At 45.8% G+C, this 14,541-nt stretch overlaps 1 protein-coding gene across 8 annotated transcripts in view; it reads left to right on the top strand.

Moving 5' to 3' along the window:
* The window catches only part of PAK6 (p21 (RAC1) activated kinase 6), a 38,254-nt gene that overhangs the window by 19,977 nt on the left and 3,736 nt on the right, over positions 1 to 14,541 (top strand). For all 8 annotated transcript variants that reach the window (XM_018922144.3, XM_018922147.3, XM_050974709.1 and 5 more), the window contains 7 exons: positions 1,606 to 1,814; positions 5,722 to 6,324; positions 9,495 to 9,986; positions 10,232 to 10,365; positions 13,030 to 13,156; positions 13,342 to 13,467; positions 14,156 to 14,290. In XM_018922144.3, the coding sequence (XP_018777689.1) occupies positions 1,606 to 1,814; positions 5,722 to 6,324; positions 9,495 to 9,986; positions 10,232 to 10,365; positions 13,030 to 13,156; positions 13,342 to 13,467; positions 14,156 to 14,290 (1,826 nt within the window). The remainder of the gene's footprint in view (positions 1 to 1,605; positions 1,815 to 5,721; positions 6,325 to 9,494; positions 9,987 to 10,231; positions 10,366 to 13,029; positions 13,157 to 13,341; positions 13,468 to 14,155; positions 14,291 to 14,541) is intronic.

Below are 14,541 nucleotides of genomic sequence, written 5' to 3' on the forward strand. Positions count from 1 at the left end.
GCTGATTTTGGAGGCTGGTGTCCTCCAGACGTGTGTTCATATCTAAACCGCAGCAGGTTATCTCTCTATGCGGTCTGTCTCTCTGACCCTTGTAAATATTTATTCAGCACAAATAGTTGGAAGCTGAGGTCCTGTACAGGGGAAGAGTGACTGCTACAAAGTTGAAGATTAAGTGGCAAAAATCCTAAGCCTGATGTCAGGGAGGAGATGGTTTTCATGGCTGTAAGCAGTGTTAGTGGGAGGCAAATGCCAGTAGGAATGTTGTCTGTGGAAAAGGAAGAGCATATAAATATTGTTATTTTTGTTTATTGGCAGATGTTAATTGCTTTTAAAAGCTGTGCAGCTTTTTCCTAAAGCAGTGAATAGAGTCAAAGAACATTTCAGGGGAAAAGGGACCTTGAAAGGTGTAGCCCAACCCCCCTGCTCAAGGCAGGGTCAGCTTGGAGGGTCAGGCTGGATTACTCAATGCTTTGGCTTTGAGAGCAAACCCCTGAGGATGGAGCCTGCCCAGCCTGTCTGGGCAGGCTGCTCCAATGTTGGACTCTCCTGGTCACAGGAAAGCTTTTCCTTCTGTGCTGTTGGGACCACTCCTGTTTTGATTTATGCCTGTCTGTCTCTCACTCCCACCACTCCCCACTGTGAAAAACCTGGCTGTCCACAGAAAATCTCCTTATCTCACCCTATCTTCCCTATCTGGTTTTTGTGAAGAGGTTGTGTCAATCCACTGCAGTCCTCCAGCTTTCCCACCTCTTGTCTGCATCCAGAACTCTGGTTCTTCCTTTTCCTTCATATCTTCCTGATTTCAGAAAGGTCCAGTCTCTGAGCTTTCTGTCTAAGTATCTTTTTTGGTTATAAATTTGTTTATGAATTCTTAATTCAGAATTTGAAGTCTCCTGTGTTTGGGTATATTTCAGTGTTAGGTGCTTCTGGCTTGTTGCACTTGCGCTGGCTGCTCACACAAGCTGTCTCTCTCAAGCCCCCCAGGGAAAAGAATCTTAGTTTTTAATTTTAGCTGCTTCAGCTACCTGCTGACAGAGTTTGATTTCCACCTACCACCTCCTCTCTCCCTCTCGAGCCCTCTGTCTAAGCAAGAAAAACTGAGATCCAGAGTCAGTCTCTGGCAGCTCTTCCTTTGGCAACAGCTCTGCTGTCTTTAAATGGGAACCAAGTAGATATTACTTACTTGGAGTAAGCAGTGAGAAGACAACCTGAGCCCTGTTTGTTGCCGCCTTAAATTTCAGGCTTGTGGTGGAATCAATGCTGTTTAACTGGCTGGATTCCAAAGCCATTTAATGTAGGTATAAGCAGGTAAAATGTAAATATGTATCTCTTAATTACTTTTTAAATAGTTATATCAGACAATATGAATTTGTAGAAATCCCATCTGAGCCATGAAACCTGTGAGGTGGCCTTGGGCAAAATCATTGCTCTCTTGGTGCCTGTTTCCTCATCTATAAAAGCAGGTGAACAACTCCTGATATAGTGCTTTTCACTGGAAAATGTTCTCAATACAACATAATTAACTCATAAAATTGATACCTGGTTTTACTGCTTGGGCACTTCAGCCCTAGACACTCACTGACCGTGTTGCCTTCTCCCCCCCAGGCACCATGTTCCGTAAGAAGAAGAAGAAACGCCCGGAGATCTCGGCCCCGCAGAACTTTGAGCACCGTGTCCACACCTCATTTGACCCAAAGGAGGGCAAATTTGTGGGCTTGCCACCTCAATGGCAGAATATTCTGGACACACTGAGGCGCCCCAAGCCAGTGGTAGACCCTTCAAGAATCACAAGGATGCAGCTCCAGCCTATGAAGGTGAGGGGGCAGACAGTTCTTTCCTGTTCCTCAGGGTGTTGCCTCCAAGTTGAGGCACTGCTTCTGGTGCCCCAAAAATGGGACTAAAGGTGGTATCTGTATGGAATTCAGTGGATATTAGGCTTTGATAGCCCAAGGTGATAGGAACTTCATCAGGAATAAGGACAGTAGGATCCTGACCTGTTGCTGTCACTGTTGAAATAACCAGCTGGCTGCCTGTCACAGTGATGGGGACCTGTGAAAGCTCCTGTGGTAGCTGACAGGACCCAGGATGCATTCAGTTGCTGTACAGGGAAGCCAAGAGCAGAATTTGTGGAGAGACCTGTTTTAGGTTTGTCGTTCTTGTGGGTGAGCACATTTGGCTGGTAATTAAGTTGCCAGGGTAGCCTAAGTGGGAGAGAGCAATGTAGCACTGCCTTGCTGTTCATGGACAAGGGAGGAACACAAGGACTAAACTAGGGTCTGGGCTAAAATGGTTAAAAAAGCAGCATTTTAATGGAAAGTGGGACATAGTAATGGGACCATGTCCTTCAGTAAGGAAAAAGAAGTGATTCCTGTAGATGGGTGGGTTTAGATGGCTGCTGGTACTGGCATCTGGAGACTGTGTAAGTGACAGCAGGAACATGCTGTGGGAAAAGGAAGCTTCATGGTGACCTCTCAGGAAAGGAAAAGAAAGATGGTGATAGAAATATTGTGCTTAAAATCTTGCTTGCTTGGGAGAAGTTTTTGTTCCCAGTTAAAAATAACAAAACCCTGCAGGGGACTAAAAACTGAAAGGTGTGTTGTAAAACAGAGATGTTGCTACTTGGGTTTTAGGAGGGATATAAAAAAGAGTTGGCTATCTGATGAATATATTTAGCTTTTTGTGTACAGGTGCTTAAAGCATGGAGAATAAAGGGGACTATATTTGGTTTAATGTAAGCTTCAGTACATAATCAAACCTGCAAATGAAAAAAATGGCTTGTCAGGATGTTTGAGCAGAATGCTGGTTTATAAAGGAAAAACTTGCTTAGGAAGAATAGGTGGAAAAAAAAAAAGGCAGGGAGGTAATGCCTGGTGTCCTGAATGTGCTTTGAGGTTCAAAATGTTGTAGAGGATAGGAGCACAATCCAGAGGAGAGATAAAATGTGTAATAAGAGACCAACTTGGTTAGATCAGGAGCTCTGTAATGAGCTTAAACTGCAGGAGGATTGCTCAGAAGGGTGGAAACTAGGTCAAGTTATAAAGGGCAAAGAGAAAAGAAATTCATGTAGGAGCAAAACTGGAAGGGCAATGCACAAAAAGATGTTATTCTCAAAGAACATAAAAGGCACTAAGGACACATCATGAGGGCAATGAGGAAGAGAAGAAGGATGAAGGAAAGAATTTGTTCACTGCTGGTTTTGGAAGGAAGTTAACAGATGATACCGAGAATTCCTAAGTGTTTAATAATTTTTCTCTGGTCTTCATTAAGTGTGATCAGTGGGCTGACAATTAGCATGAGTATGAAGGGATGAGAATGCAGGCCAGAATAAGAAGAGGAACAGAAATGAGACTTAGCTAAGAAGTTGCATATTTTTAAGTCAGCTGGGCCTAATGAAATTCAAGGAATTGCAGATCAGTCAGAATAATTTCTATCCCCAGAAAGAGACTGGAACAAATAAGCAAGTAATCTATTTGCAGCTACTTCCAAGGAGATAGCAGGGTAATAGCTGGCAGCCAGTATGGATTTATCAAGAAAAGAATCACGTCAAGCAACTGAATTTTCATTAATCACAGGGGGGTAGTGGGGCTTTGGGTCAGGGAGAAGTGATAGCACTCCCCTGTGTCTTGACTTCAGTGAGGCTCTGGGCACTGCACCGATGGTGAGTTTCCAGAGCAAACCAAGTTTCCTCAAGTATTAGGCAATGGATGCTCAAAAAATAGTGAGGCATCACTGTTGAATCAGAAATGTGTGAAATAGAAGTGTGTGAAGAGATTTCTTGGAGTTTGCCCTGAGCCTTATGCTGGTCAGGACTTTCACATCTGACTTACTAAACCTGAGGCTGGTAAAAGCTGAAAGGAGGTGCAAATCCTTAAGAGAACAAGGATAGAATACCCAACAGGCTTAAAAAAACTGAAGAATCATCTTAAACTAACACTGTTTTTCCCAGTAATTCCAAATGCAAACACTCTCATAGACTGCATAACAAAGCTGACTGTTTCTGGTAAACTCCATTTGAATTAACTCTGATTCAATAATACCAATCTATTAGATTTTTTTTTGTTTTCAAGTGCCAGTTGGCCAAGCCCTTGTATATAGTCCTGGATTAAATTATCTGAGTAGTTCCTGGATTTGTGTGTAGCTTATAAAAAGGTGCTTTTCTTGTTATAATTTCTCAGTTTTGTTCAGTAAGGCATGAGCTGTGTAAGAGCACTCCATATACATTTGGCCCAAATTTGGATGTTTTCTCATTCATCTGATGCAATGCTTAAACAAAGCAGCAAAGCAAGATTAACTCCCATCTTCCCTGTCTGCTGGGGCTAGGTCTGATTTCATGGGAGTGACCTGAGTCTAATTCTAGGGAGTTTTAGCTAGAAGGGGAGAAGAGCACTGCAGTGGATTTTCTGGAGAGGCCATAGAATGTTGTTGGAGGCTTCTTATTTTGAGAATACCCATGTCTTTCTGGAATTACTTTTGTCCATTTTGGACAAAAAGTTCATGTCTCCAGCACATTGTTCCGTGACAGCAGCTGGGCTGTGGAGGAAGGTGCCTCTGTGTGTGTGTGTGTGTGTGGTGAGAGAGTAGGAGTGAAGACCAGAATTTCCAGCTGCAGCTGGTGTGTGTGCCATGGAGTGAGTTGAGTTGTCCTTTCTTCACCTTGTTGAACAAAAATCTGTTCTGCCTTTCATTCTCAGATGCTGAGCAAACCAGGTGCTCGTTTGTGCACTGTGGTGGTGTGCTGTTGAAATTACTGGAGCTACTGTGTTGCACCAGCTAAGTATTAGTCTCAGTGTAATTAATTCTGCATGTTTAGAAGATCCCTGGAGCTCAGTTAGCAAACAGGAGATTGCTGTCACTCCAGGGAAGGACTTTCCTCAAGCAGAGGTTCATGAAAGTGTAGGAGTGATCCTGTGCTGCAAATTTCTGTGGAGAAATGAAACATTTTGGTTCCCAGCACTAGAAAAGCTTTGGTAAGCTTTTCAGTTCCAGGAAAAAAACAAGGTAGAACACTACCTAATATACCAACAGCTTCAAGTGTCCTGCTGTACAGAGCTGGTGCCTGTTTGGATGGAAGCCTTGTTCTTCAGCGTTTGCTTACAAGGCAGTTGTGAGCTGCTGTGACCCTTTGTTCATCATTTTTAATTATAATAGCTTGGCAGAGCAGAGAGGCAGAGTTGGAACAGCATGGTCTGCACTGGTCAGGATTGGGATGTATTAGCAGAAACTGTAGAGAAGCAGACTGAGGGATGCTGATTACAATGCTATTGAGAGTGCTTCAGGGGAGAGATGAACATTGTGTTGGCACAGCAGAGGTGAGTTTTGCAAATGGAGCTTGCAGCATGCTGGAACTTCTGAGAACTAATATTTCAGGAGCTTGGTGAGTGCATTAGTGATGTATGTAGTGTCACGCAGTTTCAGCACAAGAAAGACAGGAGTGTTGAAATATCCCAGTTTTGCTCTAATATTGTCTTTTAGAATGTGAGCACAACAGTAGAATTGACTGTTCTGGCTGACAGCACTGCTGCTCTGACAGCGGGATGTAACCCAAGGACTTTTTTTTCCCCTCAGTAAAGGACAATGAAACAAAAGACAAAAATTGGTAATTTTTCCTGAATTCCTTGAGTTGTCTTTGGCTATATGTACAACATCTAATCTTTGGCAAGACAAACCTAGTCTTGATTCTTACAACTCTGACTTGTTTCTCACCTTCCCTGTGTTTCCCAGACTGTGGTGCGGGGCAGCACTGTGGAAGTGGAAGGCTACATCTCTGGGTTGCTCAATGATATCCAGAAGCTTTCTGCCATCAGCTCGAACACTCTGAGGGGCCGGAGCCCCACCAGCAGGAGGAGAGCCCAGTCCCTTGGGCTCCTGGGAGATGAGAGACCCCCCGACATGTACCTTCAGAGTCCTGAAGGAGATTGGGCAGACAAGTATGGGAACTACCTCAACTGCAATGGTGGGTCCAAGGTGGCCCGGAGGCAGACCATGTGGCCGGATTACAAATCCCGCCTGGAAGGGCAGTCTCATCCCAACGGGATGGTGACAAAAGCCCAGTCCCTGGGGCCGTCGGAGTTCCAGGGCACTGATGGCAGCTGTCTGCAGCGCACCTCTGGGCTGCAGCATGTGCCCGCTGTGCCAGGGGAGAGCGAGACGGCCATGAAGAGCCCGGAAGAGGGCTGGCTTCAGAGGCAGTCCAGCGCCAGACCCTCGGGGGAGGGCAGCCCCAACTCCAAATCACGTGAGAACAGCCTGAAGAGGAGGCTCTTGCGCAGCGTCTTCCCCTCGTCCAGCACCTCAAACAAGCCAGGCACTCCCCTGCAGATCAAGGTAAGAGTTATTCACTGGACTGCAGTGTTGACTTTACAGTTCCAGAGGTTACATATGCAGCCAATTTAATTGCAAACATCGGGCAACCATCTGTTCTTGTTATGATTAATGTTGGAATCAAAATAGTCCTGAGCAGAGGAAATGTGTGGTCCGCCTGAGCTCCACGAGATGCTGCAAGGCACAGCTCAGGATGGCAGCCAGATCTCCAGCAGAAGGTTTGGCGGAGCTGCAGGAGCGTGGGCTGGGAAGGACAAGGGGTCTTAGTCACTACCTTCTGTGAGGTAAAGGCATAACTGCGGTGCCGTTCTGCTGGCCCCAAAAAGCCTTTGCCATTTGGGAAATTGCCATGATTTGCATTAGCAGTGTATTCTTCTGCCTGTGCAAACCAGAACTAACTTGGGGGAGTGTGTTGATTATAGCTCTATCTGCCACACCACTACAGCAGCAGGGTTTGCATCAGCACCCACGGTGCTGTCACACAGGAAGTCAGACTGTTGGATTTTGTAAAGGGTGGGACAGCTCATAGCTACAGCTCCCCCAGGAAAGCTGTCCTGAATGGATGACTCATTTCTTGTTAAACTGAAAATCTCGGGTTCCTGGTACAGGATAGGAAATGCAGCCATTGCTTCTTTTCCATTCTGGGCTGACCCAGCATCCGTCTTCTGTGCTTGGCTTGTGTGGTGGCTTCAAAGCTAGTGCTGGGCCAGGTTGATTCCTAGCAGCTGTGAACTGGGAGGATGATGACAGGAACCACTGTCCAAACCAACCTGGCTTTTCTGAAGGGTGTTGCAGGGAGGAGATGTCTCCAATCCAGTTTGTTGCAGTTTGTATAAGGATCCAGGCTAAAGGCTTTGGGCACAGTGGGTTTCCTTTCCAAGGGAGAGGATTTTGAAAGAATGCAGTCCTTGTGTAACACAAACTGCACTTACTGCTGTCTCAGTGACTCTGGGCTGATCTGCACTGCTTTGAGGCCTGTCCCCTTAGTACCTAGAACTGGCCACTTCTGTCTTCCCTAGAGTCTTTGCCATGCTCAGCACTTCCAGGAGCGGGACCAGAAGTTACCAGCCAAGTGGATGTGCTTGGGAGTGTGTGAATTCCAGCTGTTTGTCAGAGGAGAGGAATAGGGAAGACCTTTAAGACTAATCTATCTCCCTACTCCAGTGATGGATCTGTGCCATCCCTGGTAGCTGTTTATCTAAGATGTTCTTACCAGCCTCTGATGATGAAAACCTGGCTCTCCTGCTCTAATGGAGCGGATGTTGTTTAAGAAATGTGTAATTGCAGATTAAAGGAACAGGGATATATCTGAATCATGGATCCCCAGACTGGTTTGGGTTGGCAGAGACCTCAATGTCCATCGAGTTCTACCTCCTGCCATGGGCAGGGACACCTTCCACTAGACCAGGCTATTCCAACCTGGTCTTGAACACTTCCACAGATGGAGCATCCACCACTTAGCTGGGTAGCTGGCTGAAATGGGAAGGTGGTGCCTTAAAAAGCACCATGGTAAGTTTGAGTGCACCTTCCTTATGAAGCGAAGGAGTGGAAGAACCAGTGACACCTCAAAATGTCCCAAGACAGAGAAACATGTACATGGGGACTGTCAGATTACAGGAGCAGGAAATAATACTTTTACGTGGTTAAGCAAACCTGTGTGAGCTTGCATGCATGTTGTGTGCCCTTCTGCATGCTTTAGGTTATGTAAAACGTGGGGTTTTTTCTCTCTCCTGAGACAAAACAAGATTTGGGAAGTAAATTCTGTGTTGCTGTGAGCATGTCAGCACAGGACTGCAGGGGTGGAGCTGGTGTAGGGGGAGGAAGGAGCTCCTGACAGGCAGTTGTGTTTGTGCTCTGCCCTGATGCTGCTAAATCGTGTTTTCCAGGGCCTCGCTGTGTGTGAGGCTTATGCAGATTCTGCTCTTGACAAAAATCCTTGATTAAAACCCAAAGTGCATAGAATTAAATCCTACACAATTATTCCCTGTCTGAGACAGGGAAAATGAGTGCTCTTGTAAAAAATTCTCGATTGGCAGTTTTCAGTTCCCATGCCCATATTATTAACTTTATTAATAATCTCTCTGAATTGTGAGAGAAAAAAAGCTTTTTGCTTTGAAGTTTCTGTTTTGCCCTATAATATAAATGATGGGTTTGCTCTTTCTGAAGTTGCTTCTTTGACAGATCTACTATTATTTTGCATATATTTATACACATATACTATGTATATTTTACATATACATATGTACGTATAAAATGTATTTTGTACCCCACCTGCTAAATGTTGTTGATTTTAATTAATCAACGTTTCCAGGGTGAGTATTAGCACGACAGTGTTTATCCTTCCTGGCATGGGAATGCATATCCTGAAGCCACATTCCCACAGGCTGTGATCTTACTACATCTCCTACCCTAAATAGGGTTGGGCCTGCTTGTTATTTGAGTGGGAGGTCTCCAAAAACCTTGAGCACTGCTAATCCAAATTCACTGCAGGTCAGTTTTAAGCCAGTGGGGTGGCAGGTGGCTCTGTGTAACTGGAGTCTCATGTTGGCTGCCTCCAGCTGTCTTGGTGCCTGGTGCTTTTCCCAAAGTGGAGAGCTAATTCCATGCCTGATCGACAGGAATGCTCTGCAGGTACCAGTGGAAAGTGCAGAGAGTGTTTTCAGTAGGCAGAGTGTAATTACCCAAAGGGAATTAGGCCAAGACTTCAAAGTGATTTACAGCCTTGGCATGAATCCCCTTTCCTTTTATACAAAGGAAGATCAGAGGCATGGAGGGATAAAGGATTTTCAAATTCTCTGCAGCACAGGTTGCCCCTGATTTTTGGTGGGAAGGTTGGAATGCTTTTTAGCAGCTGGGGTTTTTTTTCTGTGGGTCTTGTGTCTTGGTGTTTTTTTTTAAAGCATGTTCCTTTTAAACTGCCTCAATCTGGAGGCTGCTAAAGCATAGCACCCATTGCCTAAGGGATTCTTGAAGATCTGCATCTAAGGAGAGCTTCATCCAAACCATGTGTTGGGCAGACCTGGAGACAAGAACCTGCAGCTCTTGCCTCCAGTCTGCTCCAAGGTGTGCTAGGGCAGAGTGGGATGGCCCAGAACTGACTCCTCACCTCTTTGCTTGTTAATCCAATCATCTCTCTGTTTTTCTTCTCACTTTCCTTTTTGTTCTTCTTGAAGCCTAATGCTTTCTTCAAGCCCCAGCAGTGGGGTTCACCCCACAGCCCTGCAGCCAAAGCCCAGTCTCTCCCCCCAGACCAACCTGTCTCCGAGTTCCCCAGGATGATCTCCGAAGCTGTGACCCCCCAGAGGTCCCCAACAGCAGAGAAGGCTGTGGCAGTGCCACCAGGCCGGCCATCCCCAGCAGGGTCCCCCAGGAACAGGCAGACCCAGACCAGTACCAGCAACCTCCACCTGCCCCAGGACTCTGCTGGGAAGGGGCAGCCAGCCAGCGAGGACCCTGTGGTTGTGACCCACGAGCAGTTCAAAGCTGCCCTCAGGATGGTTGTGGACCAGGGAGATCCCAGGACATTGCTGGAGAATTACATTAAGATTGGGGAAGGCTCCACAGGAATCGTGTGCATCGCTCGGGAGAAGCACTCAGGGCGCCAGGTGGCCGTGAAAATGATGGATCTGAGGAAGCAGCAGCGCCGGGAGCTCCTCTTCAATGAGGTGAGAGTGCTGAAGATGGGGGGGTTCTGCTGTCTGCAGAATCTGTTGGAACAATCAGTGTGGCAAAAGGAAGGGAAGAGTGGGATCATCTTCCTTTTAGGAGTATTATGCTCATACCAAGAACAGCTGTTGCTGGGGGGATGGAGGCTCTGCGCTGGAGTTGCAGGGCTGTGTGTGCTCACTTGGTTAAGATGAAGTGTGGTGAGTGATTTTGTGGTGGTCACTTGTCCACTGTGGTTTTACAGGTGGTGATAATGAGGGACTATCAACATGTCAACGTTGTGGAGATGTACAAGAGCTACCTTGTGGGAGAGGAGCTCTGGGTGCTGATGGAGTTCCTGCAGGGAGGAGCCCTCACAGACATCGTGTCTCAGATCAGGTATACAGTAAAATCCCAGACATCAGCATGGGAGAGCAAGGACAGCAGAGTGGGGATTTCTGGGACACATTGGTTCCCTCAGAGATCTTGTGTTTGCAGTACCCTGAAACTACTACAGTTTATAACTGTTATCCATTTTGAATATATGATAATACTTCTGATGTAGAAGGGACTAATTTAAGGTACTGATCCCTTTGGATACCCACTAGTCATCTCCTTGATGACCTTCCCTGTAAAACACAGTACTTATAAAAAGCGTTTGCTATATCTGTTGAATCCTGGCCAGGAACTTCATTGAATAAGTATTAAAGAAATAGTTTTCAGTGGTGCAACCTTAGCCACAAATTCAACCTCACTAACTCCTCTGGAGAAGTGTAGCAGAGCCTTGAGATCTGGACTCCTTCCCAAATTTCATTGCCTAAAGATAGCAACTACTGGACACTCTCCTAAATTTGTTTCCTTATCTACACTGCTTCATATTCAATAGTACCCAAAGCATTTCTGTAGGGCAAATAAGTTGTTCTCAGATGGCCTCTGGTCCCTCTCAGAAGGTGTTCTGATGATGCAGTTATGGTGATTGTGTCTTACCCATGACTCTGGAGCACCCTCGTCCTGCTGCAGAGCAGTCCTGCAAGGCTGGAAACTGGGACAGGGAATGCCCGTGGAAAGACTGACCAAGAAAGTCTGTAGGGTGAGAGTTTGGAAGATTCAGGATCTTAACTGGATTACAGTTAGGCAGTATTAATAGCATTAATTGTATTCAGTTTTTAAAAAATCATAGTATACCTTTAGTTCACATACGTGCTTGGCCTAGGTCCTGTGGTGGGTTTAAGGCATGTATCTTACTCTGCTTGGTGGATTTAAGGAATGTATCTTGCTCTGTTGGGTTCTGAGTTTTGGAAGTACAAATTTGAAAGGTATCAAGAGCCGCATTGTCCTATGTAGCCTCCACAACCCCACTTGGAAGGAGTGCCCTGGAGACGCTTACCCTGGGCAGGCCCTTCCAGAATTGAGTTCAGAGGCATCTCAGGGTCTGCAAGGCAGCATTTAATTCTGAGGAGTGCTCAGTTACAGCTTACAGGGCCAATGAAACTCTTGTAGCTCTTGGCTAGTACTGAATTACAGATAAAAAGTAAAGAAGAGGTTTATGAAGGGTCTGTGTATTTATATCTACCAGTGAGTCCTCAGCCTAGATTTGTTTAAAGAAGCTTTCTTTGAATCTGTTAGCGAATGCTTTTTTTTTTTTCCCTCATGATGGAAGAAGGATCTGTTATAACCATAACATTTATCAGAGGCAAGCTGCAAACCTTTATCAGTTTTTCCCAGGAAGGAAAATGCCATCATTGCAGTCATTAAACTTTTGCTGAGGGGGATAAGTGATTTACATCTTCAGGAGTGAGGTAATCCTCCAGTAATCTGTTTTACACTAGGCAGTCACTTGACTGAAACCAAATTCCATACGTGACAGGGTGAAAGTGCACCTCTTGTGATCCTCAGGAACCCCAGGGCTTTCAGGTGGATCATCTCAGGCACTATGAAAGGAAAAGCACTGTTCCTAAAGGCATTGGGTTCTGTGCTGGGAACTTCCACAGGTAGACTTTGTCCCTCTCCCTTTTCAGATTAAATCTTAAAGGCAGAAGTAACCCCCTGACATCCCTCAGGTTTGGTTGCCATCAGTGTGGCACAGTGCAGCTACAACCTTGTAGCTGTCCTGGTTTGAATGAGTAAGGTATGGAATGCCAAACAAGCAGCACAAGTGTAGCTTTCTCAGCTGATGGTGTGGGAATTGTTATGGGTTTAGAAGGTACTGTTCACTGCACAGTTCTGCCTTCTGAGTGCTCTCTTCTCCTTAAGCTCACTTGCAGATCCAAATTTGAGGAGGCTTCATTTCTGTCCTCAACCAGAGGTTGTTCAGAACAACCGCTAGAGACAGGCTGAGAATCCACAGTACTCAAATTGGGTACTTCAGCTATTCTTTGAAATAATTTACTTCTTGCATTGCTCAGTGTAAATATGCTGAGCTGTCACTGTCCCCAGGTACAGGAGAGAATTTTTATTTCTACCATTTTCACTTGATTGTGAAGGTTTTTGTGTTGCTATTGTAAACAGCAACAGCTTCTTGGGGCTCATATTCCATGTGCTAACAGTGGTAGGAATCAGTAGCGGCTTCCCTGCTTGTAGCCTTTGCTATCTTTAGTTAGGCGTGAGTGTGCCCCAAGTGTCTGCAAACACCTAAAGGATCCTAAAGGATTCCTGTATTCGCTGTCAAATTATGCATTTGAATGTTTTGTGGATACAGTTGCACAATAAGCCTTGTGAATAATGTCTTTGTTGTGTTTGCTTAAAAAAAGCTGTCTCACCAGTTACTGCAGCACCTTGGCATCAAGCAGCACTGCTGCTTGTCAGAACTGCTTGAAACAGCATCTTGCAGAATTAACTTAGGTACAGAACTTGAAGTGCAATTTCTCGGTATTAAACCTATGAAAACTTAAAAGTTGTCAACCATCAAGTAAAAAATGTTTTCCTCGGTTACAGACATGGAAGAATGGTGAAGGTGAGATGGTGACTGTCACAGGGAACCAAAGTATCTGTGTTTAAACCCCTATGCCCCTGTGAAGGAGCACTGTGCTCTGCACACTTTAAGTCCTCTGTCTCGAATTGCAGGCTGAACGAGGAGCAGATTGCCACAGTGTGTGAGTCGGTGCTGCAGGCTCTGTCCTATCTCCACTCTCAAGGGGTCATTCACCGAGACATCAAGAGTGACTCCATTCTTCTGACGCTGGATGGCAGGGTGTGTTTCCTCAGACAAATTGTTTCCTGTCTTCTGCTGCTGCAACCTCTGTCTCTTACTTCCTTTCTGTTCCCATTCCCTTGTTTTTCCCTTGTCCTCTTACTCTCTTTGTCATCTTTGTGGCATTTCCCTCTGTGTTGTTTAAGGCTTTTTTTTTAAGGTTGGTTGCTTTTCTCTTTGTACAGGTCAAACTCTCTGATTTTGGCTTCTGTGCTCAGATCAGTAAAGATGTACCTAAAAGAAAATCCCTGGTGGGTACTCCTTATTGGATGGCTCCAGAAGTCATTGCAAGGATACCATACACCACTGAGGTAAGGGACCGCCTCCCTAATAGCAGGAGAGCAAGTAATATCCTGAAGTGTCATGGGAACATAACTATTGGCTTTTCTAGGAAGTCGCTAGATTCTATTTAGAAAATAAACCAAACTATGACTACAGCTTTGATGGTGATGACATCAATATTTCCTAAATCAGTAGAAAACCAGATTGTTCTGCTTCTAGGAGCAAGGCATCAGCGTCTTCTAATTTTGCACGTAAAGTTTGGCCTAGACTTAGATCTGCTGTGGACAGATGTGAGCAAGGAGCAGCCTGTGACATTATAGGGATCAGTAAATCTATTCCATAAAGGAAGTTTGGGGGGGGTGGGGAGGGGGGGGTGGGGTGGGGAAGATGTGAGCTCTGAGTGGCTCACCTCAGGGATAGCAGACATGGGAACTCTGGAGTTCTGGGCAGGTGGCAGCAGACTGACTAGTTCTGTTTACCAACCAGCCAGGTGCACGCAGTTACTTGCACACTTCTACATGTTGCAACACCAGCATGGCTCAGTCCTGGGTGGAAAATGGACTTTGTTAAACTCCTGTAAGGAGCCCAAAATCATTAGGGCATCAGTGTTGGACTCTCTTGGTACCATTTGTCATGGGTGGGGTGATGTGGTCTTTGTGAAAGCAACAAAATGAGGACCTGCTCCTCTGGAGTGTGTGTATTGATTGTCTCCCACAGGTGGATATCTGGTCCCTGGGGATCATGGTGATAGAGATGGTAGATGGAGAACCCCCCTACTTCAGTGATTCTCCAGTCCAGGCAATGAAGAGACTCCGTGACAGCCCTCCTCCCAAACTGAAAAACTTCCACAGGGTGAGCATGGTGCCAAACACTTTTAAGCCTGATGGTTATCATGGGCAAATATCCCTATCAGCTGTTCCCAGTACAGCTGGCTGTGGAAATGGTCTTGCTAGGACATGTTTCTTGGGGAGCAGCTTTGGCCTCGGGGTCTTAGTGGCTGCAAGCTGCTGCTGACAGCTGGTGGCTGCTTTAGGAAACAGCCCTGGCAGTGTGAGGGCACCTGGGCATAAATGGAGAGTGCAGGTCAGAGCTGCTTCAGGTGG

Source organism: Serinus canaria, chromosome 5 (assembly GCF_022539315.1).
Source record: "Serinus canaria isolate serCan28SL12 chromosome 5, serCan2020, whole genome shotgun sequence".
Taxonomy (NCBI): Eukaryota; Metazoa; Chordata; class Aves; order Passeriformes; family Fringillidae; genus Serinus; species Serinus canaria.